General features: G+C 44.0%; 1 protein-coding gene across 1 annotated transcript in view; it reads right to left on the reverse strand.

The window, feature by feature from the left end:
• Window positions 1-25895, reverse strand: part of ABHD2 (abhydrolase domain containing 2, acylglycerol lipase) — a 36785-nt gene extending 10890 nt beyond the window's left edge. The window contains exons 1-6 of the mRNA XM_063169855.1: window positions 25823-25895; window positions 16133-16213; window positions 15154-15354; window positions 6843-7018; window positions 5766-5933; window positions 2793-2976 (exon numbers count right to left, since the gene is read on the reverse strand). Coding sequence (XP_063025925.1) covers window positions 2793-2976; window positions 5766-5933; window positions 6843-7018; window positions 15154-15347 — 722 coding nt within the window. The 5' untranslated portion in view covers window positions 15348-15354; window positions 16133-16213; window positions 25823-25895. The remainder of the gene's footprint in view (window positions 1-2792; window positions 2977-5765; window positions 5934-6842; window positions 7019-15153; window positions 15355-16132; window positions 16214-25822) is intronic.
• Window positions 25896-26934: the final 1039 nt, after the last annotated feature.

Consider the following 26934-nt stretch of genomic DNA (forward strand, 5'->3'; position numbering starts at 1 on the left):
AGACTGAAGAATGCTGGGAGCAGCTTCAGCTACTGAAGCTCTCCTACCACTTAAACATTAACATACCACGAGAACTATTGTAGATTTAGCATGACCTTCCAAGCTACAGCTTGCAAATCCCCTACCAGGCAGGAACAAACTGTTTTCTTGTAATTAGCCATGTTGGAGAGTATGGATTTAAAAAAAAAAAAAAGAAAAATCCATTATCTTTTTGTCTAGCCAGGTTATACCTACCAAGAAGACTGGAAAATGCACATTTCTTTCTTCACAAAAGGTTTTCCAAGCGAATCTATTAAGTTATCACAAGATGTTTGAAGTTGAAGCTACTACATTTCCCTGCAGTTCCTGTGGTGTACAGCAGTTCTCCTAATATGAAGAGCTGCAAGCATTAAAAAAAAAACCCCACAGGCAGCTTCTAGTATTGTGAGGACTGCCCAGGTTTCAGAGCTGAGGTCTCTCCCCACAGCCTGGAGCTATGATGAAGATGCATTCCACAAGATCAAGAAGCAGAATCAAGCCTATGCAGGCAGAGATTAAGGAATAAGGAGACCTGTCCCTGTTTAGCCTCAGGGAACACATTCCCTAGACTGTTAATTCATTAAAGATCTCATTGTTCTGGCAGATCCTAGTATTGCTGCTGCTCTGCAAAGGCTTTCCTATTTGAAATCTTTGGTTCACCTTGCTCACTAATTTTTTTTCCTTTGCTTATGAAAGTTATTCGGGGAATAAATGCTGGACAAGCTAATATTTTAAAAAATGGAACTGTAAATTAAACTGGTTATGTTACCAGGGTAATTCACTTCCATGTAGCCCTGAAGGCTGAAGCCAGCTATTTTCATGTACCAGACCAAGCCCAGGAAGGCAGTGGCTTCACCGTTCTACCTGGAGGTGCTTTACACCACCTCCTCCTCCCACTTCCATAACCAGGGCACAAGGCCCTCCCTCCTCCTGCCCTTTGCCCAGTAGATGTTGCTTCCCTCTGGTTCTTCAGCTAATTAGCACTTACAGCAGATGTGGGCATTAGGAAGGGAGACAAGACCTGAAATCCTTCCTGCTGGCTGTCCAGTAATACAGAGCAGATGTTTTGTGGCAGGAGCTTTGCTAGGAGATGTTTACCCAGCAGGTGGAGGCAAGAGCTCAATAATCCACACAGCCCACACCATGGGGTGCATTAAACTCAGGGGGGAAAAAACCCAGTGAGTTGTTTTTCCACACAAATATCCAAGTGGAGAATTGTTAATCAGGTTGTCCTTGCCATGCAAGCATAATAGCATTACTCACAACAGCATTTTGGAGATCAGGAATACAATATTGCATAATTGTAGAAGATGAACCAAGTGGACCACAGCCAGATATCCCTGCAAACGCTCTCTGATGGTTGCAATTAAGGAGCTGGCTTCAAAAGGATGCTCTGTGCTCTATGCCAGAATCCCAGGACAGCTAAGAACATTTTACTTGAAACAAAACAGAACAGCTGTTCCTGTAGCATCTGTTCAGATTTTAAGGGTGTAAACTAGCAGCAGATTATACACTTTTTTAGCAGTAGTCACATCTGACCTCAAAAGGGATTAGATAGCAAGAATATTACAAGCATATCAAGCTTTTACTGACATCTCAGTGCTTCCAGAAAAGCTTTTTGCTTTTACCTCTTCTGCTTTGAGAATAGGTAAAGAGCCTGACTTATAAAAGGTGTCTTCAGGCTGCTGAATAACAAACTGGCCCCTACACAGACAGGGCAGCATCAGCACCAAGAGTTCCAGCTACCCTGACCAGGCTTTGAGGCTGAATTCCATAGCAAGCCCCTCACAGACCTGCTACAGTTTCACCATTCCTATCAGCCCAAGGGATTATGACTCAAATACCTGAGTTCTAACAGTACCTACAAGCCAAAAGGGAGTCTCACAGCTCAAAATTGCAGGTAAATTACTGCAGAGTCAGCTGCACCTTAGTAATTGTCCATATGTACAGACAGTAAAAACTGAAAACAGCAGCTTAGCCAGTTACAGTGCTTTAATCTCAATTACCTGTGCATATATGGAAAGGTTAAAGTGCATTAGTTGAGTTCAGTTTTCAAGCAGCACTGCTGTACCCTCCATCAGGACATGCAAGTGAAGCCATCACAGCTCCTAAAGTGCCACAACCTTGTCTTCCAGGTGGGGAAACATCAATATTTTCAGGCTTAAGGGCTGTAATACCTTTCCACCCCACCTTCCCCACTCCTATAAGACAGCTGTGAGCACCTCTCCATCCCTTGATCACCCAGCACTGTTTCAGGGACACTAAGAGAGGAGCACAGACTGACAGAGTCTGTGCTGTGCCTTTCCAGTCTCCCTGGGTAAGAGCTGCCAGATGAAACTGCACACTGAGGCCAAACAAGCTATTACAAACCATGGGATATTTCTCAGAGTGATGAGACAGTGTAAACTATTGCTTGCAGACCTGGCATCAGCTCAGCAGCTGCTCAAGCTGCCCAGCTTGCCTGGTTAATTACACCAGGACTGCACAGGGAATGCCTCCTCTTCACTCTAGCCATGAGACAGCATCACATGCACAGCCCAGAAGCTGCCAGCATGTACCTGGACAGGTACACAAAACCTGTTTGCACTGCTGACCAAGTTTACTTGTGCTTGCAAATCAGCAGAGCTTCTGGTGTTCCTTCAGGAGGGTTTTATCCTACAGTCTGTCAGATCAGTTCATGCAAGAGAAACACCCATCTTCACCTTGCCCTTCCAGAGATCTGCTCCCTCCTGCACTCCCAGAAGAGAGCAGCACAGAGAAAGCTCCAGACCCACCTGAGTGCACTGTACCCCTGGCACAAGCTGACACAGCACAGCACTCGCTCCTGGTTGGCCTGGCTCTCTCCCAGGTATTTGCACACTATGTTTCCACCCAGGCTGAAGCCCACAACAATCAGCTGGGTCTGAGGGTAGGTCTTCTTGATGTAATTCACCATGGCACCAAATTCCCAGGTGCAACCTAAAAAGAAGAACAAAGTTTAAAAAAATTATCTAATATATTTAAATTCTCATTTGAAGCCTCAGTTGCTTTGAATTCAGCTTCTTACCCTTTCTGACTTTTCAATAGCCTTAAGATTTTAACAGCTCTGATTCACATGTGTTCATACATCTGTGAGTCCTGTGGAGCTTAGCTCATGCTTAGTTCTGACAGAGTGCCAAAGCAAGATGAAATTTAGTTGCTTAAAAATCACGGTGACAGTTAACATGACAATCAAAACGCTTTGTTTCTAAAACAGCTTTAAAAAGCAGAGTCCAGCAACTATGGGCTTGACATTACCATGCAAGAGCAGCACACATCATTGCTTTCCTGAGGCAGTTTGCCACTTCTAAAGTGAAGTGAGGTATTTGGCATGCAGTTTGCTCCTTTGTTTTTAAGCAAGATGATATGGATCCCTAAATCCACGCTGCTGTGGGGAGGGGAAAGGAGTGGCTTGTCAGGAAGAGCTCCCAGCAGACTGCTGCAGAGCCTGACTAAGCAGGTGATTTCTGGAATCAGGGAGAAGGGTTTAAGCACAGATATTCAACCCTTTGTAGCCAGCGAAAAGGTAAAGATGCTGCAGCTCCCTGAAAGACACATGGGTATCCCCACACCAAGAGAATGGTTAAGTGTCTCAATAGAGATCTGTTCCACTGTCAGCAAACACCCACTTGCATCCCACAGGCACTGAGGGATCCAGTTTCTGGCAGTGCTGGCATCCTCCAACTGTTCAACAGACTTGAAGACCTCCACACATACAACAATGTGAGTACCTACAAGTATTTCTCCTGCTTGTGAGTATGGGAAAAGGAGATATGGAGCAGCAGCTGCAATAGTGTGATGGTGTTAGTACACTGGTTTCAAGTGTTTATGCAGCTTGTTAACCTTCCCTTTGGATTTAAGGCTGCAAACCACAGGAGGCATCACATGGACAACAGAAATAGAACTCCAGATGTTTCTTCTTGTCCAGCGTCAGAAACTCAGCTCTATTCTGTGGAACTTGTCCAGAGAGATAAGTCCTAGGATTCCAGCATTCCACCCTGTACTAACCTAACACTGCTCCACTGCATCCCCACCCCATCTGTAGCATCCTCAGTGGACAGACTCCAACTTAACCTAGCTCTGGAGTAAACCCTGAGCACCAGAGCTTGTTGCTTCAGTGGAACAGCAAGCTCCTGAGTGTTTCAGCAGGGCTTGGGCACTTCCTTGTGAACATTTTTAATGAACAATCTTCAAGATAACAAATTCTGCACTGCTCTGGTTTCCTCTAGAAGAAGCCAGCGGTCAATGTACTTTAGTGTTTGACCTTCATGATTTCAGGGCAGCTCAAAAATCCAAAGCAATAAAATCAACAGGTCAAGCTTGATATAGAGGCTGGGATTCAGCAAATCCCAAATTTAGGCTACTTGTTCCTCAGCAAGTATGCCTGGAACAGAGCAAAGCTGAAAGGGCACTGAGTTATTTGGGTAGGAGGCAGAGTAAAGTCTACTGAACTTGTTGGCACTTTACTTAAGAAGCAACTCTGCCAAGTGATTTACTGTCTTACTCAAAGGAAGTGCTAGTCATTCTTCGCCCTTTCCAGGGCTATAAAAGACTCAGAAAGGTAGGTCCCAAGAGATGCACTACAGAATAACATCCTAAGGCCTAAAGCAAAGCTTCATGAAAGCAAACTCTTAACTTCTATCAAAACAGCAATTGCTTTAACATTAAAATTTAGTTTTCAAGACATGGTAGTGTTGCAGCCATAACAGCCCAGGGCCTCACTACAAATGAGGGTATTTGGTATTCCTGAAGTGTTTCCCAAAGAGGAATATATTTAACAATTCTAAAACAAGCAACAAAGCATTATTATTTGCCTGCCAGACCTTGGCATCTCAAAGCACAGTATTTCTGTTTTGACAGTTTAACTGTTCAAGATAACTATTCAGTTAATCCAAAATCTAAGCAGTAGTGCAGCTAACTTTAAAAAATAAAGCCTAAAGTCTGCTAAACACAGAATTGACCTATAGATACTTGCAGCAAAGAGGGAGATGAGGGCTCAAGAGAGCTCAGGAACAAGCAGATTAGGTCACGGGCAAAGAGGCCCCATTCTACAAGGATCACATTACTCACCAAAAGGGCAATTAAGGCTGGAGTCACCCTTCACACAGTTTCAGATCATTTATTCCTTTTAATTTCTAGGTTAAGAAAGACTTCCTTATACTCAAGGTGAGAGCCATAGTAATGGCAGTTAAACACTACCCACTTCTGTAGTTTCATTGTCACACTCCTGAACTCTTGCTGTTGTTGACTTGTGTAACATCCAAGAGCAAATCCTCACATGAATCCCCTAAGATATAAATGTACTTTCTGGATAGGCTGGTACAAACTCCTCTCAGGCTGTATTTTACAAAGCCTCAGAAGTGGCATTTATCCTTCAGAGATGTGCTTGTTTCACATTCCATCAAATTGGCAAATTCAGTATTGCTAAAATCATTTGAACAGGCTCTGGGTAGGCACAAAAGGGCTTTTTCCCCCAAAATTTTTCTTACAAAAAACTGCCTCCTTGATGAGAACACATGTGTAAGAGCTTGCAGAATATACAAAAGTGAATTTAGTATTAGCCTCCTCTCTTCCTACCATGTAAATTCAGTTTAGTTCTTCAGAAACAGTACAAAACTGTTTTACCCCCACTGAGGTACAGCGGTTCTGTTATTCTGGAGGAGGCTGATCAATCCCTAGAAGTTCCATGAGCCTGAAAATAAATTCCCCAGGTGCCATGAAGTACCTACCATAGGTAAACATCCGTGGTGAAGTGAGCTCAATGTTTGGCAGGGCTCCCAGGTGATTGAGCACAGCACATCTGTAGCCATTTTTCTGGGCATAGTCCACAAAGGTGCGGATGTACTGCTTCTCACTGTGGTTGGCAATCCCTGGGCAGATCACCATCGTGACATCCTCTGTGCTCAGAGAGAGAGGGAAGTTGAGCAAATGTCACTTCATGCAAATTAAGAGAGTCAGAAGGTTTCCATTTCAGATCCGTGGGAAACCACCCACCACAAGCAAGCTAGAATTCCTACCAGTCTGCCAAAAATCCCGGATGGGACAGGAGACCAGCAGCTCTAGTGCTTCAGATGGGAAAAAGTCATTCATGCTATGGGAGATGAACTGTTTTTAGCTTCAGGGAAAGCTGTGCAAACAGTTCTCCAGGCACTGCTTAGAGACCCAGAGTACATTCTTCTGTCTGAAGGACATTTTTGATGCTACACATGTTCTGCCTTCTGACAGCCTGTTGTGACTGCAACGTGCATGGAAGCTGTGGAGCCCAGCACTCCAAGGAGATTTGGTTTATGCTATTTCCCCCTCATTTCCCCTCTAGAGCTGGGTGTAATGCAGATTTTCCAAATGCAGCTCTGCTAAGCACAGACATTCTGATCAGCTGACATTAACCATCATCTACTTTGTGGCTAATCTAATGATATTTGATCTGCTGACACTGTTCACTAGTTTAACAAGATATCATTTCATCAACCAAGAAAGTAATTGCTGTAATTCAAGTAAGCACAGTAAATTACATTCAGGATTATCATATGCACTTAAAATTAACTGTAACGCTCTTGTGCAAAGCTCCAACATTACCAGCTCTAGCCACTGAATTTTTATCTCATTAGAAAAGCACTGCTCACAGCAATAAAGATAACAGTAACTGTCCTAGTGCAGCACTGTACCATGAAGATCTCAACACTGACAGTTTAAAAAGAGAAATCTGCTTTTTCTGAGGGCCAAATGGGAGCCATGGGGATCTGCAGATGAGGGACAGAGCGCACAATCAAGGTTAGCTAGATGCAGGCAGCAGCTGTTGGACTGACCTCCAGTGCAGTGCTCAGAGCGTGGCTCAAAGAGATCAAAGGTGGCTGTTGCTCCATCTGGCATGGTCAGGTACTTTCGGTGTCCATTTGGATGTGGTGATCTCACTCTCCCCATTTTTCCATAAAGAGCTGTCTGGATATGTCCACTCTTCCCCCAGATGAGGGGTGGAACGTACCTGAAAGGCAGTAATTAATTGCTTACCCCTGCTGTGTTAACAAGCCCTTGAGAATCAGCACTCCCATAACAAATCTCGCTAGCTCCCAAATAGAGCAACAAATATGGAATTGTTTTTGCTCTGACTCAACTGGCAGCAGTGATCTTTGCAGCCTTACACAAGGGGAGAGACTAAAACACTCTCAAAACTGAAAACTCAGCACTGATAGCAGCAGCAGGAGCCAAACCCCCGACATTCCCTATATTGAGATGTTAGAGGAACAAATGCTTCTCACTAAATACACAGAGGCCTTGTGCCTGGGTGAGATTGAGAGTGCCTGTTGCCAACCAACCACAGTGACCTCCAGAACTGTACAGTGCTGTAAATCTGTTTTAATTGAAACACTGAAGCCTCCTGGGCTGAGCCACATGAACTTGTGTAAGCACTTGTACAAGCCAGTGGCAGAAACAACAGGATTCACATCAAGTTCCAGAAAATGGAAAGCCCCAAGACTTGATAGCTGGGACCATTTTACACAGAACTGTTTTACTAAGCAAAGAGCACAGTACAGGTTGATTTGCCTTTCAGAATTAAGTAAAAGTTTGGACGGTGTTAAGAGAATCAGTCAGAACTTGATCAAACTGAGTAACAAATCCCTTTCAGTAAGAGGGGTGAGTCTACCAATTACTTATGCTTATCAAGGGTATATTTAAAGCTATGTGACAAAGCAGATTGTCTCTCTTTTCCTGGCTTACAGGGCCTCAAAAAAGATATGTGAGAAACACAGCTATGAGCTGGAAAGCATTAAAGGCTTAGTTATCAGATTTTTTTAGCACAAGCAGAACTGCAAGTGGTTTAACAGGAAACATACTGTGCCCTAGCACCAACACCATGTGGGCAAGTCACCTGGTCACTCTAAGGAGACTGAGCCAATGCCTTGAAAAAGAGTTACATCAGCTCTGAACAGGAAAGCATGAATGATTTATTGTTGAGAACAACAGCAGTCCCAAGGAACACACTTCCAATTAAAGAACTTGTGGTCTCTGGGGCACAGACCAGGGTACCCAGAGGAAGCTTGAGAGCTTCTGACTTCACCTTGGATCCTGAGGGATTAGCAACGCCCTCCCTGTTGTGTTTTGGGCTTCCTGCAATTATTCCTTTTCACTTTGAGAGAGCTTATGAAGCAGAGATCGTGTTCTTCCCTGTTCACAAAAAACCTAGGCAGCTCAGCACACAAATTTACTGCTTAAGCCCATAATCCACTAGAATGTGACAGAAACCCTACCTCTGTGCTCTGACACTCCCTCTTCATACAGCTGGACCTTTCCCCATGCCAGTGCTTATGTGTCATATCCGCAACTCCCTCCTCCCCTACACGCCATAAAAATGCTTCCTATGAAATAAAAACCACTTGGGGTTGTTTAGCAAGACAAAAGCAGCAGTATGGCCTCTTTCTCCCCAGTCTTTTCCCTCATCTAGGAGGGGGACTTCTTACAGTCAAAGCCACATTTAAGGGCCAAGCTTCAGCATGAGTAATGTACTAGTACTCTGATGCAGAGATTTGTAACTGCTACTAAGGCATTAGACATATTTCTAGTTTGCACTAGAAATAAGTTTTAAAGCAGCTGAAGCTCTGAAATACATGCAAGTGTTCAGGCAGAAGCTTTTTATCTCACCAGTCTTTTTGTTTAGGCCCATCAGCCTTTAAGCAACAGACTTGTGAAGCAAAATACATTCCTTAATCCAGGCTCAGGACACTGAGCACAATGACACTTTAACAGCAAAAGGGAAGAAAGCTGCCCAGATAGCACAGATCTTGTATTATCAGTGGAAAAACTAAGACATTAGAATTTACCTTACCAGATTGATACAAAACAAGGCAGCTAATAAAAATACTACTTCTGTTTACCAAGACAAGTTGCCAATCTAACCTACTACAAAACCCTGTAAAGCCTTTACAGTAAGAGTGATTCCTCTCTTTTACTGAATTCAGGTAAAATCTGTTCTCAGCTGAGGACAAGGTATCCTTATAATCTATAGCAGAATCAGACATATGATCTGCCTGTCACACTATTTCTGTTGACCCTCCATTTTGCCAATGGGCAAATCTATTTTTGAAATCTTCATGTGACTTTTATGTCTCTTGCTGAGACAAAATCTACAAGAACTTCCAAGAGCAAGTACTGAGCCTAATGGTGCAAGACTGCACAAGGCTGAAGGATGGCTCATCTTTTTACACAGGGTTTGTGTGGACTTTCAGCTTTCTTTTACTAAACCCACTCAAAGAAGAGAGCATGGAAAGAACTCTGCAGTCCCTGAAGGTGCATGATACCACACTGGTGAGGGAGAAAATGTGCCAGGAATTGTACAAAATGCCTTTACCCTCTGAAAGGACAGATCAGATCAATTTTATTTAAGCCTATTATGTGAAAAGCAGCTCCAGAGACATTCCTATCCTCAACTCAGCTGAAAAAACCTAACTACCCAGTGCTGATAGCAAGAGCTAGAACAGATTGTTTTGTAGTGAAGTCAACATTCCTCCTGGCAAACAGCTGAAAAAAGATGCTTCTCCAAAACAACCGTCCTGCAGACAGAAGAGCATGTACTCAGGGCATTGTTCTTGTGGTTTACCTTAAGAAAACAAGCTCAGCAGGATGCAACACAACCATGCAGACTGAGCAACTGAGTATTCAGTCTAAGGGGCATTTGAATACTGCCCTTCACATTTTATGCTAAAACTATAATTACTGCTAAATTTAACCATATCTTCCAAACAAGGGCCCTTCACTCAAAAGCAGGTAGCTTTCCTCCAGCATTGATAACAAGCAGAACCAAGGAAAGCACTCAAGGACACAGCAGATTTTCAACTCCTTCCTCTCTGTCTGCTGTAAAATGAAATGAAAAGCAGTGTACTGCAGAGATTACTCCAGCAGAGCACAAAGATGGTTCAGTACATATCCCTCAGTGTCCTGTTCCAGAGAAGCTGCTCCCAGATGTACAAAAGCCCAGGAACAAACACCATGTCCATAAGCAGCATTTCCACTGTTATGCAATAGTGGCTGATGGTGACAGGAGCTGAGCAGTGAACACCAGCCAGGAGGACCTCTTGCCAAGGCCTCCACATGAGGACAAGGACAGCATAACACAACAACCCAGACAAGCACGTGCTGATAAAAAAATTCCAAGGGAAAAGTTGTGTTGTACCAAAAATGGAGATTTTTATTTCTGTGAACCAAAAATGGCTTCCTAGCTTTCTCCAGATACAAAGGCCTTTTAACTGATTCATGTCCCTGTTTTGGTTAGTTGCAATAGATAGCAGGCACCCTGAATCATGATAAATATTTGGAGCAGTTATGTCTTCCAGTAAGCAGCCCTGTAGCTTCCAGTAACTCTGTAACAGAAGGCAGAGAAAACAGGCCTGGGGATGGCATTTACTCTTTATGGAAGGTCACTTACATGGCCCAGCAAGTACAGAGTTCACTACCCTTAAGTGGCTAAGTGAATTCACAGCCAGTTACATAAATCTGCTCACCAGTGTTAGTGTTTGAGCTCCAAACCTGCATTCCAGCTGTGCAGCACAGCCTCACATCTTGATAGGTGGCTGCCCACAGTGTTGGAGAACAAGACAACTCTTAGGTTTTCCCAAAAAATTTCTCCTGGCATTTTTATATTTAAAACAATTCCAGCATGTGATTGTAGATTAAATTTAGTGGCTCTCAGGCAGTGGATTATCATTTTAAAGCACATACATAATCCAGTATGCAGGAATTTAGGAAAGCAGCAGCTGTATAAGCAGCTCACACAAAGCACATAAAAACTGTGCTATTTTTATTAGCAGGCATCAGCATTCAGGTCCTCAAAGATGTGAAGTGGAAGTTCAGCAACAGGCTTATTTCTGGTGCATTGCTTCATTTCATCTGAGGAGATTAACACTTTAAACATTAACTCTTACATGGCCTTTATGTGCACACTGGATACTGATGGTGAGAAAAGTCTACAAATTGCCAATGTCAGGATTCTAAGAATTTTTGCCTGCATTACAACAGGTAAGATTATTTTCCCCTTTACAGAGCAGTTTGGAGGTATTTAAAGAATGTTTCACAAAATCAAACTTTGAGCCTTGTCCTTTATTTGATGCTAGGCAAAGCAAATTAAATTCCAATAAAGGAAACTCATATAGAAGTCTGCATGGTTCAGCCCTCAACCCCAAATATGTAGAAAGCAGCTTTTTCTGCATCAGGTCAGCTAGACTGCTCAATGTGATGAGGACACAGCAAAAAAAAATTGTAACAAAAATATTTAAGCAAGTTATGGAGCTTCTACATTCCCCGAGTCTCAAAAAAGAAACAAATGGAGCAGAAGTGTTTGTCTGCTGCCCACAGTACCTGTGTGAAGTCAGAACTATTTAAAAGTACTGACTGGCCCCTTGGCTAAACCACCTTCTTCACCATTTAAGAAGCTTTTATTTAGCAAAGAGCCCATCACACCCCTCCTCCCCCACTAAAACACAAGAAGTATTTTAGTCAAAACAAGGCATGAGGATTTACAGCACTTCAAATCTCCCTTGCTGATAAGAGCTGGAGAACACAAGGCTGCTGCCAATGCCACAGCACCCAGCAAAAACTCAGACCCCCGAGGCTGCTTCCTCTGCAAGGTCAAAGCTTCAACTTACCAACAGGGAGCTGCCATTCTCCTCTACCTCTCAGCATGTTCACTTGCCAAAGCTTCAGGGGTAACACTGCTCTTCTAGTTTATTATTCTCCTGGAAGTGTTCCTCCCAGAGTAAAACACCTAGGAGTTGACAGGGATCAAACACTGCTTTGCTATTAGGGGGAAGAAAAGAGCACTGAAAAGCTTGAAGACCGCTTTTCTGACTACTCATCTCCTTGCATCTAAGAGAAAAGCAGTGACAGTGTAAAAGAGTCTTCTGGTACCAGGCAGCCTGCTCACCCAGCACAGGTTGGTGTGCAAACAAAGGATAAGAAGGATGTAGACTGGATCTTTGACAGTGTTTACTAACAGGCTTGACAGTCATTTGCCTCAATCTTTGAGGAGCTTGCCTTTACTGATGATAAAAAGTGTGCAGACAGCAAGGATAATTATTTTCGATATGGATGGCACGTGCTACATCTCTACAGAAATAAAGATACCCACACTTTGTTAGAATAAACTGTAAACAGCCAAAAATGTCTAACCTAGCACAGCAAGCACTGGCCAAATTTACCCTCATGAATCAAAGAGCCAGCACTGCATTTCTACAGGAATAAGAGCAGATGAAGGACTTTCTGTACCCTTTTGAAAGGCAGGAAAAGGACACAGCTGCCACCAGCAGTCAGGCCCAAGTGCTCAAGGGCACCAATAGCTGTGCTGAATTGCAAGAGCTTCCATATAAGAAGCAGCAATTTGAATGGAAAAGCCTGATTATGCTACTCCACTTGGTAAGCCAAAGTACAGAGCTGGACAGGGTCAGAGCAATGGAAAAAGGGGTAAGAGAATATGAGCTCTAGGAAGACAGATTCTCTTGCTTCCCAATGTTTGGCAGATATGTAGAAGGTTTCTGGCAGTTTACAGAACGGTAAAAACCAGTACTAACATCTACAAGTACAAGGTACCTGGCACACAGCCATCTCAAGCAGTTTTACAATTCAAAGTTCTTAAATTATTCATCCACCACCACTTGGCTTACTGAATGACACCACAGTTACAATGCACTGAATTAGACCAGAGGTTAGGATTGTGCCATAAAGGGAAAATAAAGTCCAAAAGCGTTTACTCTAAGGATTTTTAAACACCTGCATAGATAGCAGAAATAAAGTTATTCTTTCTCCCTGCCAGCCTGTTTTTCATAGCAGTGGCCTCACCCCTTCCTCCCTTAAGCAAGAGCTGAACAGACCAGGCCTGAAAGTCAGCTCATAGCTATGAACATTCCTCTGCACAGAAGAATTGGTCTTAAAACAGATTTGACAACAAACTCAGTACTAATATAACAGAAGGGATTACTGGGCTACTTATTTTGCTTTCATGGTAGAATCTGAAAAGAGCTGCTTAATCAGCTTTCCTAACACTCTGAATAATTAGCAAGTAATCAAAGCCTTGCAAGATTTTTGGTGGAGTACTGCACAAGCTGTTTTCACATAGCTTTTCCCTAATTATCCTACAAACAGTTTCATGCATAATTGCAGGAATTTAAATACATTTGTTTCCCTGTAGTCTCCAGGTGACTTTTATGCCTAAAGACAGGATTTCTTTGATTTTTAAAAAACTTCTATATTGAAAAAAAAGTTTGTGATAACATCACTAGAATAGTAAAAAGAAATAATCACATATACATCTTAGAGCTGTCTTTCCTGTAAATCCTTTTAGCACCCAACAGCAATTATATTCCTAACAGTGCTGTCTTCCTTAACAGAGATATAGAGGTAAGAGGACTGAACAGTTATTTATTGATACATCTTGTTCTGGTTTGTTTCAGCTGAGTTTGCTTCCTTTTGTCATGGAAGTCTTTCAGACAATATTTTGCCCAAGGACCAGGTACTGGAGAGGACTGCTATAGTTTTCAGGGAAGCTGGCAAGCTTGAGCTCAGCTGATCCAGAGAAAGCAAACAAATCAAACTTGCACACGACCAACACAACACCAGGGTTCTGCAAGCAGCTCATCACTCCTGCAATTAATGCACAACAGATGCCTCAATACTGCTGGACATGTTTTGCATTTTCACTCTTTTGGGAGTGCTTTGTTCTCCAACTCAAAGTCAATAATACAGCAGTGCTAGGAGCATGTGCTGTGAGAACAGAGCTGAAATAGCAGGGAAATGGACTCTAAATTAGCTTACAATCCATTTCCAAAGACTAGCCTGATACCAATATGCCTTCAAGGCAGGTAATCAGCTTCATGCTTGCTCTTTCAGTGACTAGGGACATGTCATACTGGAGTGCAACACTGGGATGGCAACTACCTGAAGTACCAAGTTACTCAAACCTCCTCAAGGTATTTTTTAGAAAAGGAATTGCTTTGCAGTTAAAGCAGTACACATAATCAAGAATCCAAACACATTTGTTATCACTAACCTGGAGTACATCACAGAAACCTCTCTGGGTTCCAATTTCAACAGATAATGCTTTGTTTCCTCTAAAAGTTTACAGAGCCCATGGCCTAACATCTTAAACCTTATGTAATCAAGGCACTGAACACAGCACTGCTAAAAGCCTCTCATCTCCCCTAAAATGACTATCCTTAAGTCAGCTTGACTTTTGAGATCCAAAAGGAAAGTTCATGCAGCTGCACTCAGCACTTACTATATAATTGATGTACTTAGAGCTTCTAAATAGGACTTGCAAGTTTTCAAAGTGATTGCAGAAGAGAAATACTGTAATCAAAGTCCTTGTCCCTCCAAAGCCTCATGAAATTGTACTAAATGCTTGCTATTATTGGAGAATGTTCTTGGTGAAGCTGAGGGCAGCTGCACTGATTCTGGAGGTCTTGGAATGGAAGATCAGGGATCAGCCTGCTCAAATACACAGCTGACACAAGGTCAATTTGAAAGTGCATTCAACAGGCTTGGAGCTGGCCTCTATGTCATTACTTTATTAAACTAGTTAGGATGTGCTCTACCAGTAATAAATTTCATTAGTTTTCAATCAACTTGAAGTACTTCTGATAAGAGCAGGCACTTTAAAACTAATAGCCAACCCTGTATTCATTATAAGGGCACTGACACACCATGAAAATGCTTCCCAACAGACTCCTTTCCTAATAAAAAGGAGTACAAGATCATGAACAAGTGCTAACTGCATCCATCCCTCCCCCATTTGCACAGTGAGCTGCTGGTGCTGGTATAGTACAACATCAGCATACAGATAACATTCTGTATCTTCTTCTATAAAGATGGACAGTGATGACTTTTTCTATGTCTGTGGAATACACCTAGGAGTTGACAGGGATCAAACACTGCTTTGCTATTAGGGGGAAGAAAAGAGCACAAGGCTTGGTCAAATCCAGGTACCTGAGACAAAGAAATGCTAAAAAGATTTATTTTAGTAAGAGTATACCCTGACATTCATTTGAACCCAAGTCTCTGAAACACATGAGGAAGAATGGATAAGTGCAGGTCTTCTTCCTATAATACAGGTCAGCATGGAAAAAATGTACCACTTACTCTTTGGTCAGAAGTGGGCAGGATTTGAGTAGAAAGCGAGCCAAAGCAGAGTCCTGGTAAATGAGTTCAGGAGGGGCAGTGGGGCTTTTTAAATTCAAGCAGCGAACGATAACATACAGAACAGCAGCAACTGCAGCTAGCTTCACCCCATCAAACACTGCTGGCAGCTCAGAGGTTTCCAATATTGTACTCATTTTCAGCCTGCAGATAAAAAACAACATTACAGCTTCTAGAAATATAGCATTGGATATGAATATCAACTGTCATGTTAAATACACAAGTAGATTTGTCAGCCAACACTGCCAGGAAATCCTAGCATACCAACATTTGAGTTGGAAGAAAATTTAGTTAGTATTGTTCTAAACACCCAGACCAACAGAAGGAAAACTGGATGATCAGCTGTGAAGGAGATTTTTTCCTAATCAGTGCTGTCCTAGAACTGCACCAGTGTCTCAGGTATCAGCAGTCAGTCAACAGATGCAGGATCTTGGCCAAGACTAGTCAGGTCAAACAGGAGCTGGGTGAAAAGACAGGCTATAAAGGCACCTCAGCAGCTTTGGACAGGTGTTCCTTCACAGGTGTCCAAGCCAGACTTGAAAAGGAGCACCTGAAAGAACTACTGTGTCAGCTCCTCAGCCTGAGTTTTGCAGTTCCACGAGAACACTGGTACTAAATCCTGCCTGCACTTAAGATGGCCACTTTATGTACTGGCATTTTCAGCATTTCTTTTTATTCACTGCAATTCTGCAGCTGAAGGACTAGATGAATATCTGGTCTTCAGAGTAAAGGAACAGAAGCAAAGCAGTATAAAAATATATCCTTCCAGCTTGAAATCAAATTCTTAAACTGATCCAGCTTATTTTGAATATACAGTTCAAACAGCTGGCTGCATTTACTGTTGAAAGCACAGGTTTTTCCCTGGGTCTTTCCTAAGTAACATGGGTAACCCAAATAAGCTAAGTGACAAGCCAAGTCTTACCTATTTCAATTTTCTTCAAGCTAGAAAAAGTTGCCAGTCCTCAGCAGACTTGGCACCGATCCACGTGCTGCCTGAGCTACCCTGTGGGGGGAAAGCAAATTGATTATTAATGATCAAGCTGCATTCCTCAGCCAGAAAGGATGAACACAAATTTATACAAAGGTCCCATCACAGACATGGCAAGCTATTTGTGTAGTTAGTCATCACCAACTCTGATTCATCTGCACCTGAAATTCATTGCCAGTGGACAGACTCCAGACAAGCTCACTTGCCTACAGTGTTAACTCATCTGCACCGTGCAAATGCAACTTCATGAGCAGAGAGACTCCATCCCTGCAAGACAGCGAGACATTGTACTCAGAAAACCTACCCAAATCTCTTCCTATTTAAAGCACTAGGATTAGCAGGATAGTCTTCTCAACTTTGCAGTATCTACAATGTTACTGAAGTGTGAAGCCAGTCTGAAAGAAGTTTCTGCTACTTTTATTCAGGCTTAGCAAGGCAGCTCACTCCTACAGATGGAAGCTTGTAAACAGTCTCTGCCTGTTCCCACACTTGCTTTTTGAGATGTTACAATATATCACACTTCACCACGGCGGGAGCCACAGGAGGCTCAGACACAGCCACCTAATTAACACCAGTGCACATGCAAGAAGGCTTGTTACAAGAATTTGATGCTGCCAATAAAAGAGAAAGCTTTCAGCCTGTGCCCACACCAGGGTAAGCAATACTCGCCATTAGAGCTGCCTTCCCACAGGCACAACAAATCGATGCCGACTCGGGGCTTCCAGGAAAAGCTCCAGAACTGTCTGCTCCCTACCACAGCTGCTGCTTCCAAATGGAAAAACACTACCAGGACAGACCATACCAAAGCCTAACTCTCCTTTACAGCAGGAGTAAAGAGCCTCAGAAGTACTTTCTGTACTCAGTGCAGCTACATCAAAACCCCTTGGAAGAAAACACGTGTGACATCAGCTATTGACTAACAGCATGCTGGAAAGCTTCAAGTTTCTGCCACCACAACCATCTGCACAGCAAAACAGATTGAGGGAAGCAGAGACACTTAATCTTGGACAACTCTTTAGCTTTTCTTTTCCAGTTCTGAGCAGTACAGCAGAAGTGAGAAGATGGGCCATAAAAAGCCTTCTATTCTTCTGCGTGAGCATCATGAGAGGAGTTCCAGTACAATGTTTAGCTGCAGGATGTTATCTCACATCTCTGCTTGGTAATATTTCACCAACACTACCATCAGTTCTGTAGGAGACAACAGGCAAAATACAGCAATGGTTTCACCAGGGAAGGTACAACTGGCTGAAGAGCAGACCAGGTTCCTGAACTCAAGGACAATCAGGTGCTCAAGCAAATCTCTCTCATACCAAAATCCCCAAAGTTCTGTTGACATCTTCCTATCATTGTTTTATTCAGAAAATTAAAAGGCACTAATACCTGAGACCATCCTGACACCTGGATTTTAAGCTAGTTTGCTGTTTACAACTTTCACCTAAGTGAATTTTTAAAAATAAAACTGAGCACAATTAGTCATTAGGATTTTGTAATAGTGACTCAGTCTAATTAATCCAACTAAATCTTACCTCCCTTAAAATGTTCTCTCCCATATGATCTTCAGATTACAAACACACCACATCTTTTCTCATACTTTTATATCTCATGTTAGCCTGTCACTCCCTTAAAACAGCATACAAGCTTGCCATTACTTTCAGAAAAATCAGCTGTTGGTAGGCAGGATTATGTTTGACACTTATGAACTAGTATTTTCCATTTTAGACAGTCTAAAGCACACATTCACAGAACCTACGCCACAAACGTGTGCTAGAGGTTTATGTATTTGTCAGAATCTTTACCCAAAAGCTCAGATCAGCCTGTAGATGTAACACAAAGCTGGCACTGCTTCAATGGCACAGCTTTCTGCAGTGATTATTTGAGCAGTGGATGCAGCCCATGAAGACTCCATGCTCTGTGGATTCAGCTGTGTCACTTGAGGCACTTGCTCCAAAGCCTGGTGTTTCTGAAGACCCCAACACACCTGTCTCAGCCAGGGCAGATGTGCAAGGCCTGAGTCAAGCTTTAAAATTTTAAGGCTTTAGCTTACTAAAATGGATTTGAGCTTTGCCTCTAATCACCTAGGACAAATGTCTCCCTCTTTAACCAGCTGGGATGAGGTCACCTTGCTTCTGTTTTGTTAAACCCTTTTTGCATTGACCCAATAAATTTGTCTGTTTAAACAAAAAAGATAGATAACCACAGGGTTGAGCCAGACAAATTTTAATCTAGAATCTCCCCTATCTGGGTCACCATTAATCTAAATGGACAAACATTTGGCTTTTTCCATATACAAAACACTGGATTCACTGCTGGCAGGCTAGGCAAAATTACCAAAAAGCACACCACTGGAAGCAATCTAGCCTGTCCATCCATCAAAGCATTTGAAATTAAGGAACCCAAGGAAGTTGAAGCTCTTGGCCTCAAGCATGTTATTTTGAAGCATCTTAATTGCAGAATTCTTTTTTTTTTTTAATCACTTACAGGCATGACAGCCCCAAAGACCTGCAGGCCTCTCAAGCAATGTTGTTAAATCCCAATTTTAACTGAGGGATAACTTTAAAATTAATCACTGGACAGTGAGTGCTGGATTTGTGACCTTTTGATATGCCCTTTCATCACAAAAAGCTGAAAATCATGTTACAGGAAACATTTCAGCATTACTGTTAACAGAGTGCACATCATCTGTACAAGTATAATGAGAAAAAATCCCAAGTCTCACCCTTTCCAGACAGAAACAGACACAAGAACAACAAAAGCCAGTAGAGCTACAGCAAATTCTTTATATGGCCTTTCAAAAACACTGTTTTTGGGAAATCTATCATCAAAATATTTACTTGTTCAGTAAGTGAACTCATAACTATCAACAAATCAAAGACCTGTACACATTTCAGTTTCTGGTTTCCTGTGGAGAGGAAACTTCCAGAGACAGAAGCCACTGTGACTCAACAGGGCACACACAGGATTTGGTAGCTACCAAGCTTTACAGCTCCTCCACCCACGAAAGCAGAGTCTGACTCTTCATACTGGAAAAGCACCACTAAAAAAGCAAAGATATTAAAGGGAGCCATTCCCACAGGATCCTCCCTCCTTTTAACAAGCCATTGAAAGCCTGGCAGACTCATTTATTTCACTGAGGCATTAGAAATGCTTTGGGCTAATGCAAGGATGCAGCTTTATGGAACACAAAGAGCAAAGGGGCTGCACTAACGAGATCTCCTGCTCTCCATTACATGGCCTGAAGAATCTGGAAGGAATGCCATTTCCAGGAAGGGCAGCTTGGTACAAAAGCCTCATGGATGCCTCCCCACCCTCAGCATTTGGGCTGACTGATGCTCTCAGAGCTCAGCTGGACACCACAACACTGGAAACATGCATGGCCAACAGTGAGGCTTTAACAATTCCCTTTCCCATTCAGTTACAGCTTACCAAGCACAGTAATACTCTTACCCACTAGGACTCACAAGAGCCAGAGAGGCCATTTCTGACAGATATAAGCAGGCAGACTTTGTTAACTAACATATCAGACATTTCTCAGACTGGCTCCATACATTTTAGTTTGGGAATAAAACCCTGAAAACAAGTATATCAGACAAGAGGAAAGCAAACCCACCCTACTTTAGAGTTGTGCCTAGGCAGACTGGGATCAGAAATAGGGCGTGTTTTTTTTCCCACCTTTTTAAGGAGGAAGGCTGAAGTTAGTTCTTTATGGAATGTTTCCAGGAAATTAACACCTTTAACATCAGCCAAAGCTAATGACCTTTCTGAAAGATACACTGCAAAACCAGAAGGTACAGGCTTGTCACTACCAGGTAAGATATTTAGAACCACATTATGGGGAAAGGAACTTCATTAAGGAAAGGGTAAAAAGTAGAGCCCTGCATAGTTTTTGAAACAAAGGCAAGTTTCATGCCTCCATATTACTCAAATGTCACTCCAGGAAGTGCATGGAAGTGTCACACTGCTGAGCTTTCAGCAGTTTAAATGCAGAGGATGATGTTTAGGGACCATGCAGATGAAGATGAAAACACTTGAGAAGGGCTCTGAAGCATGTGTCCTGATAGGAAAGGCTGCCAGACTAAGCACTGGAGGACAAGTACAGAACCTGTGTAAGAGGACTCATGAGGAAAGCCTCAAGTTTTATTGCACAGTTCCAGATCCTTTTACCCAGCAGGGTAAAAGGAATCCTTTTGCCTTTGTTTTCATGGGAAAATGTTAAATCTAAACGGCTTTGTTCTCTGAAAACTACAGGCACAAGTACTTTAGGGCCACACCAATACTATGCCTCATCAGCTTATGCATAAAAAGCAAGTCATAACACCATTTATCTTGAGACTAGCATCTACCCAGCCCAAGCTCACCCAGTGCAGAACCTCCCATTACCTTCAGTGTGGCTCAGAGAACACGTCAGAGGCAAATGCTGACATCTCGATGCATCACTCAGTACTTCTGGCCATTTAAAAGAGCCAGCCAAGTCTCAGACCTCAGAGGGTATGATTAAGAATTAGCTGAGCTCATAAGGCACTTAAGTTTAGGGTTAGATGTGGCCATGAGAGATAAAGTGCAGTCCTCAGGAGTTTGGCAAAGCCCACCACAGGTTTGTTGTCTAACATCTGACAGCTTTTATCTCCAAAATAAAGAGGGCACACTGACATGCCCCATCATAAGGATGTTTAAAGAACACTATTTGGACAGCCTTTTGAAGTCCTCAGTGCAAATCCCTCCCTGGGCCAGGGCCATACCCAGGTCAGGATTTGACTGGTTGGCAAGTACAGAAACCAACAAGTATTGTTTACACCCTGTCCAGAAAAAAATTCTTGGCTGGTGCCTTCATTGGAACTTGACCTTTTCATCAGCTACAAACTTGGCTCACACTAAATTCAGAGGTACTGTGAGGTTACAGGGATAAAGTTCACAGCACAAGGAACAGCACAGCAGCACAGTCAGAAAGACAGGTGCCTTGAACTAGAGCTTTTTACCTTGCCCTTGAGGAGTTCTACACCTTCAGAGCAGGAATCAAGCATCTCAGAGGGCTGGGTGTACAGCCCAAGGCAGGTTGCTTAAAAATGCACCCAAGAATAAATGTATAGCCAAGAGGGGCAAAGGCTCTTCAGCACTTTCACTTCTCCAAGAATGTTAATTTGCAGTCAAATGAGCCTTGATATTCATTTCCTTCTAACTACAGGAACTGCCATTGTTTCCCCACAATATCATCTTAACTAAATCAGAAATAGTTCTATTTCAGGACAGGCAGCTTTTAGACATTAGTTAAGGTTGCTATGTAGAGTCCTTGTTACATCACCTTATCCTGGTTCCTGTTTGTGTCAAATGGATTGAAAACCTCTGCATTACCTTTTATTGCACACACCTCATGAACATGATTAAACCAAGACAGGAGCAGACGCTGACTTCACTGAAATCTATTAATTGCAGTAGTCAAATAATTATGTTTGCTCAAATAACATGAGCCTTTCCTACAAGATAAGGTGCAGAGACTTGGGACTGTCTCTCCAACCACTACCTTATGTAACTATAGGCCGTGAAGAGGTCAAGATAACTTCCAGGTACAGAGAGGAATGTTGGATAACACCTTTGCACAGTCCTAAAGCATTAGCAGGTGTCCCTTGCCCACCACATAACTGTGCCAGCATTAAGCTCCAGGGAAGAAATGGAGTAAGCAGACTGTAGAGAACCCAACAAACCACGCTCAGTAGCTGAGGGAATGCTGCTGGAACCAAGCCACAGAGAGCTAAGTGAGCTAATAAAAACTGCATTATAGACCATCTCTTCTCAAGGAAGTCTGCTCTATTCCTTCATTATATTTTGAAGCATCACATTGTTAAAGCCTCATTTATCCTCTGACTGCAACTCCTCCATTCCCACACTGCCACAGGGCTCAGCTGAACATACTGGAGGAATAGCTCAAAGTCCAAATACATCACAGCTGTTTGCTCAGCCAGAGGGCTGAGCAAGTGGGGAACATGCTCCACACACAGCAGGGAGAGCCCACCTACAACAAATCACAGGTAAGAGAACTTTATTTGAGAACAGTCCAGTTCAAGCAGCCTGAAAACAAAATATTGAACAGTATGAAAAGCTGAGGTGCTGCTTCACTGCGGTCTTTAATAACAAACACCTTGCTTACTTTGTTCCCCTGAAGAGCAGCTCCTCTCCACAGGGGAGCAGGAGATTTGCAGAGTCATTCTCTCACAGCCTGCCCATGACAGATAGAAGGCTTGCACTGGAGGAGTAACATAATTCACACAAGAAACCTCGAAATTGAAGCAAAAACGTTTCAGGACAGAAGAACTACACACAAAGAGACAGGGGTGGACCAACACACAGCCACCACCACTGCTGAATATTTAAGTTCTCCCACACTGCAAGTAAAAGAGAGGTTTTGGAGCACTACAGCAGTCACCAGCAATTCAACGTGCAAAGAGCTGCACTGCCCTCTCTCCTGCTGAATCAGTGACAGGCTAGGGGTATTACAGGCTCGTGTTTTAGGACATTTTGTCCTTACCTCTTACAAGGAGGGTCACTGTAAATGACTGTGCATGTGCTTATTTCACTTAGTACAACCCTTCATATTCACATATGCTCAACCAACACTTCATAGAACTGGTTGTTCCAGATAAGAGAGCCAGGCTTGAATCCCCTCTGCACAAGCTTTTTGGAACCTGCAGCTCTATACAAAAGCATCTTTGAGGATGCTTTGAGGTAAGTTTAGAAGCAGGACAAGCTACTCTCAGCAGCAGTCAGTCACTTGTCCCTTCCTGTGAGGAATCTGTACTATACTTTTTGAGTACTTGATGCCCTGAATAGGACTGCAGCTCAGTTACCTGCAAGTAAGACATGAGACATTTCAGAAAAGTTCAGCATTTCCAAGAGCTCAACTCATTTTAAGTTGTCAGTGTAATTTGCTTTAGTCAGACTGAACCCATGATAAGAAGAAATGAAAACATTACTCAACAGCAGAGAGAGTAATAGGCAAATGTACTGGTTGGTCAGTCTGGAGATACAGATAAAAATCTTTTCTCTGCCAAGCCTGGCACAGCCTCCCACTGCCATTACCTCTAAGAACTCAATGACGTTTCAAGCACCTGGTTTGTACTGAACTGCTTTGCAAAGCATTTTCAATTACTGCTGCCTGACACTGGCTGGGTAAGGCTGGCAGTCAGAGACAATCTTTATTATTAAGTCAGCTGAAGAAGCTAAATGAAAGGCAAGCCCTTGGGTGCAGAAGCCTTGCTAGAGCCAGAAAATGCTGACAGCTGCCCCACAGGGCACCATCACTGCCCCCCACCCATGTATGCTGGGCAAGGGGGACTCTGCTTCTGCACAAGAAGGACAGTGTGCCCTTGCACACTGAAATGAAATCAACTGAAATTCAATCAATCAGCTGAGTTTGATCAGATGTTTAACTGCATCTAAGTGTAAACTCTGCAAGGTATATAGGCAGAAGAAGGGTAAATACTTGCACAGAAGATCAACTGATCTACAGCACATTAACAACAGCAATTCAGAGTGTAACACATCACCAAACACTTTTCCAGAGAAACTCAGAAGTGTAGATGAAGACTCCAAAGCACTAACAAGCCACAATTGTTTAGGCTTTTGCTGCAAAGTCCAAGTGACCAGTTTCAGGCTGGTCTTGGCACCTTTCAGTAGGAATTACAAGCAGCCAAGCCCAGCACTTACACTCCTACCAGAAAAATCCTGTTCTTGGTTAGCTTAATCCAAGTTCTGGTACAGAGCTGGCAGTGTGGAAGTCTGGATGAAGAGGCAAGAGATATGGATGAAGAAAGGTAACAGGACACTGTAAAGCCAGTAGCACCCTGGCATTTCACTGCTCTAAAGCAATCATTTCCTATCCTACACCAAATCCCATCTGGAGTATAGCTGGAACTTAGAAAACCTCTTCATGTGCCTGTGTCAAGGTCAGTCTTATTTCACCACCTTTCCTTCCCAGTACAACTCTTTCAATGTGTTAATCTCTGAGTTTTCACATGACAGGTTTAATAAAGCAGCTTTATGAAACACTAAGAGTTTAAGCTGCTATTCACTCTCTGAATAGAGAAATACAGCTTTTAAAGGAAAATAAGAACAAGTTAATTTTTAAGTTTCTTCAGAAACAGTTCTGCAAGGTAGAAGATTTTATCCACAACCTCCACCTCTCTTCCACACCTAAAAAAGACTGTCTGGCACAATCTTAGGTCAGCCTCATCTTTTATGCAGCTAATTCACTCAGTAACACAGAGGACCTCCCATGCAAAAGCACTATTTTTAAGACTAAGACAGGAGAATGGAAGAACTTAAACATTAGCTTTTACTTCTCTTTTCATATCCTTCCTGTTCTTACTCTTGACTTTGAGACCAAAATAAGTGATGTCTAGAATAAGAAGAATGGTTGAATGTCCTCTGATCTAAGAAGAGGCAAGAGAAGCTATTGAAACTTCTCTTGTGATCTGAGAACTAAGCAAGAACCTCAGAGAGACGGTGACTCATGAAAGATAAGACGGCAACCCAAGACAAAACTCCCTGCACAGGAAATACATGTTATCAAAGAAAGTCTAAAAATGAGATATCACAAATACAAACAACTGAACTGAGTGCTCTATGGACACCACATCAGCAGGGACTTGAACATATCAACCTAAGCAATATTATGAACATGGCTGAGCATGATAATAATTGATAAATGAGGCATGAAAGATGAACACACTGTACCAGCTCGCTGACTAACAAGCCAGGAACACTTGTTACAGAAGGACACACCAGTGCTGTGAAAGCCAAAAAGCAATCTAAGAGGCTGACAGGAATCTTTATACTTGCCAGACCAGTGGCAATTGTTCATCAACAATAAGAGGAAGCTGCTAGGAATTCTCTGCGAGAACCTACATGAGACTGAAAGTACAGAATGCAATCCCTCCAGCCATAACTGCATGGATAAAGCTGCTCCTGACATACCTCTGCAAACAAGATAGCATCAGGTGAGACATCTCAGCAGCTGTAGCTCATCAATTGTGATAGACACATCCACATTTCCTGTGCTGGAGGAGATGCACAAATTACACCTGAAGGTGCGGGATGGGGCAGAGCCCCATCACACAGGGTAACAAACAGAAGGCACCAAAAGGGAGCCTGAGGCTGATACAAGATGCTGGTAGCAGGGTCAGGACCTTGGAGTGGGAGCACCAGGGAAGAGCCTGGTTTATCGGGAGCAGTACGGCCTGACAGGGGCACGATCCCCCGGCTCTCATTCACGCTCTCATTCTCCGCCCCGCTTCCAGCCCCGATCGCATCCCTCCCCCCAGTGCCGCCCCTGCCCCGCACAGCCCCGCACCGCAGGCAGCCACGGGGGAAGCTGTCACCGCACCGCCATCCCCAGAGCTCCCAGCGCCGGCAGAACCGCGAGGGGCCCAGGCCCAACCGCCACAGCCCCACCGAGCGACATCCCCATCGTCCCCCGGGCAACGAACACGCGGGGCCGAGCGTGCACACAGCGCACGGCTGGGCAGGGACCCGCCCGGCCGCGGGCAGCCCCCCAGGCGTGCCGAGAGGAACGGAAGGAGGCTCAGCCGTTCCCCGGGCCCTGCGGGAAGGCGCTGCCGGGCGCCCCCTCCTCACCTGCAGCCCCGGCCGGGCACAAGGGCCCCGCCAGCTCCTGCTGCCGCCGCTCCCGCCCGTCTGCCCCGGGCCCGCCGCCCGCTGCCCTTTACCGGCCGCCCTCTCCGTCCCATTGGCCACCGCCGCGCCGCTTCCGCCCAGATCCGCGCGCTGATTGGTCAGAAGGCGAGCTGGGGGCGGGCGCTCCATCACAGACGCGCGGGTGCCATTGGCTAGAGCAGAGCGGGGGGCGGGGCACTGCGGACCCAATGGCTCGGAAACCTGTCAGTCAGGCGGAGGACGGTGATGGGCAGCGGCCGTGGGCTCAGGGCGGGGCTATGGGCAGCGGCAGCGCCGGTGGTGCCACGGCCATGACAGAGCGGGGCCTGAGGGCACGGCGGGCTGGGAGGGGTGGGGGCGGCCTCAGCCTTCTCCTCAGCTGTATTTTCTGTATACTGCCACTTCCTGCCGTCACAGTCACCCCCCGTGGCATGGGGGACGCAGCCTGGGGAGCGGCTCCAGCTGCAGGACACGGTTGCTCCTCAGTGCCACGGAGCTGGGTGGTGTTGAGGAGCAAAGATCCCTCCAGGCTGCCGATAAGCCGTGTGATGTACCCGCTGCTGCTTACATAATACTGCGTCTTTTACAAACAGTACCTTCGAGCCTTAGGAATGGTGGCTGGGCCCTCAGCACGCTGGGATTGTTTATCGTGGGCCCAGCTCTGGGTGGCAAAGGCTGGGAGCAGCCTTGGCTCTGCCCTGGTCCCTCAGAGCAGCCTTGGGCTGTGCTGGCAGTGGTGAAGGGTCCCTCAGAGCTGGCAGCAGTGAAGGCTCTGCCCTGGTCCCTCAGAGTGCTCAGCACTGCCCCACCAAGTGGGGACAGCAAAATCCATTCAGAGGTAGATGGACCCTACCCTATCTCATTGGTACTGGGAGGAAAATAAATTATAAGTTTAAAAACTGTCCCTGATGTGATGTTTATAAACCTGTGTTTTTTATATTCTTCCAGAAGAGCCCTGCGTTACGTTGTTGGTAACATCAACCGTTCTGAGCTGTGTTAATGGTTGCTTTATATAACTGGATGGAAAAATCCTTCCTCTCATTTCAGATATTTTAAATGTTTCCTCTGTTTAC

The sequence above is a fragment of the Melospiza melodia genome, chromosome 15, assembly GCF_035770615.1.
Source record: "Melospiza melodia melodia isolate bMelMel2 chromosome 15, bMelMel2.pri, whole genome shotgun sequence".
In the NCBI taxonomy this organism is placed as follows: Eukaryota; Metazoa; Chordata; class Aves; order Passeriformes; family Passerellidae; genus Melospiza; species Melospiza melodia.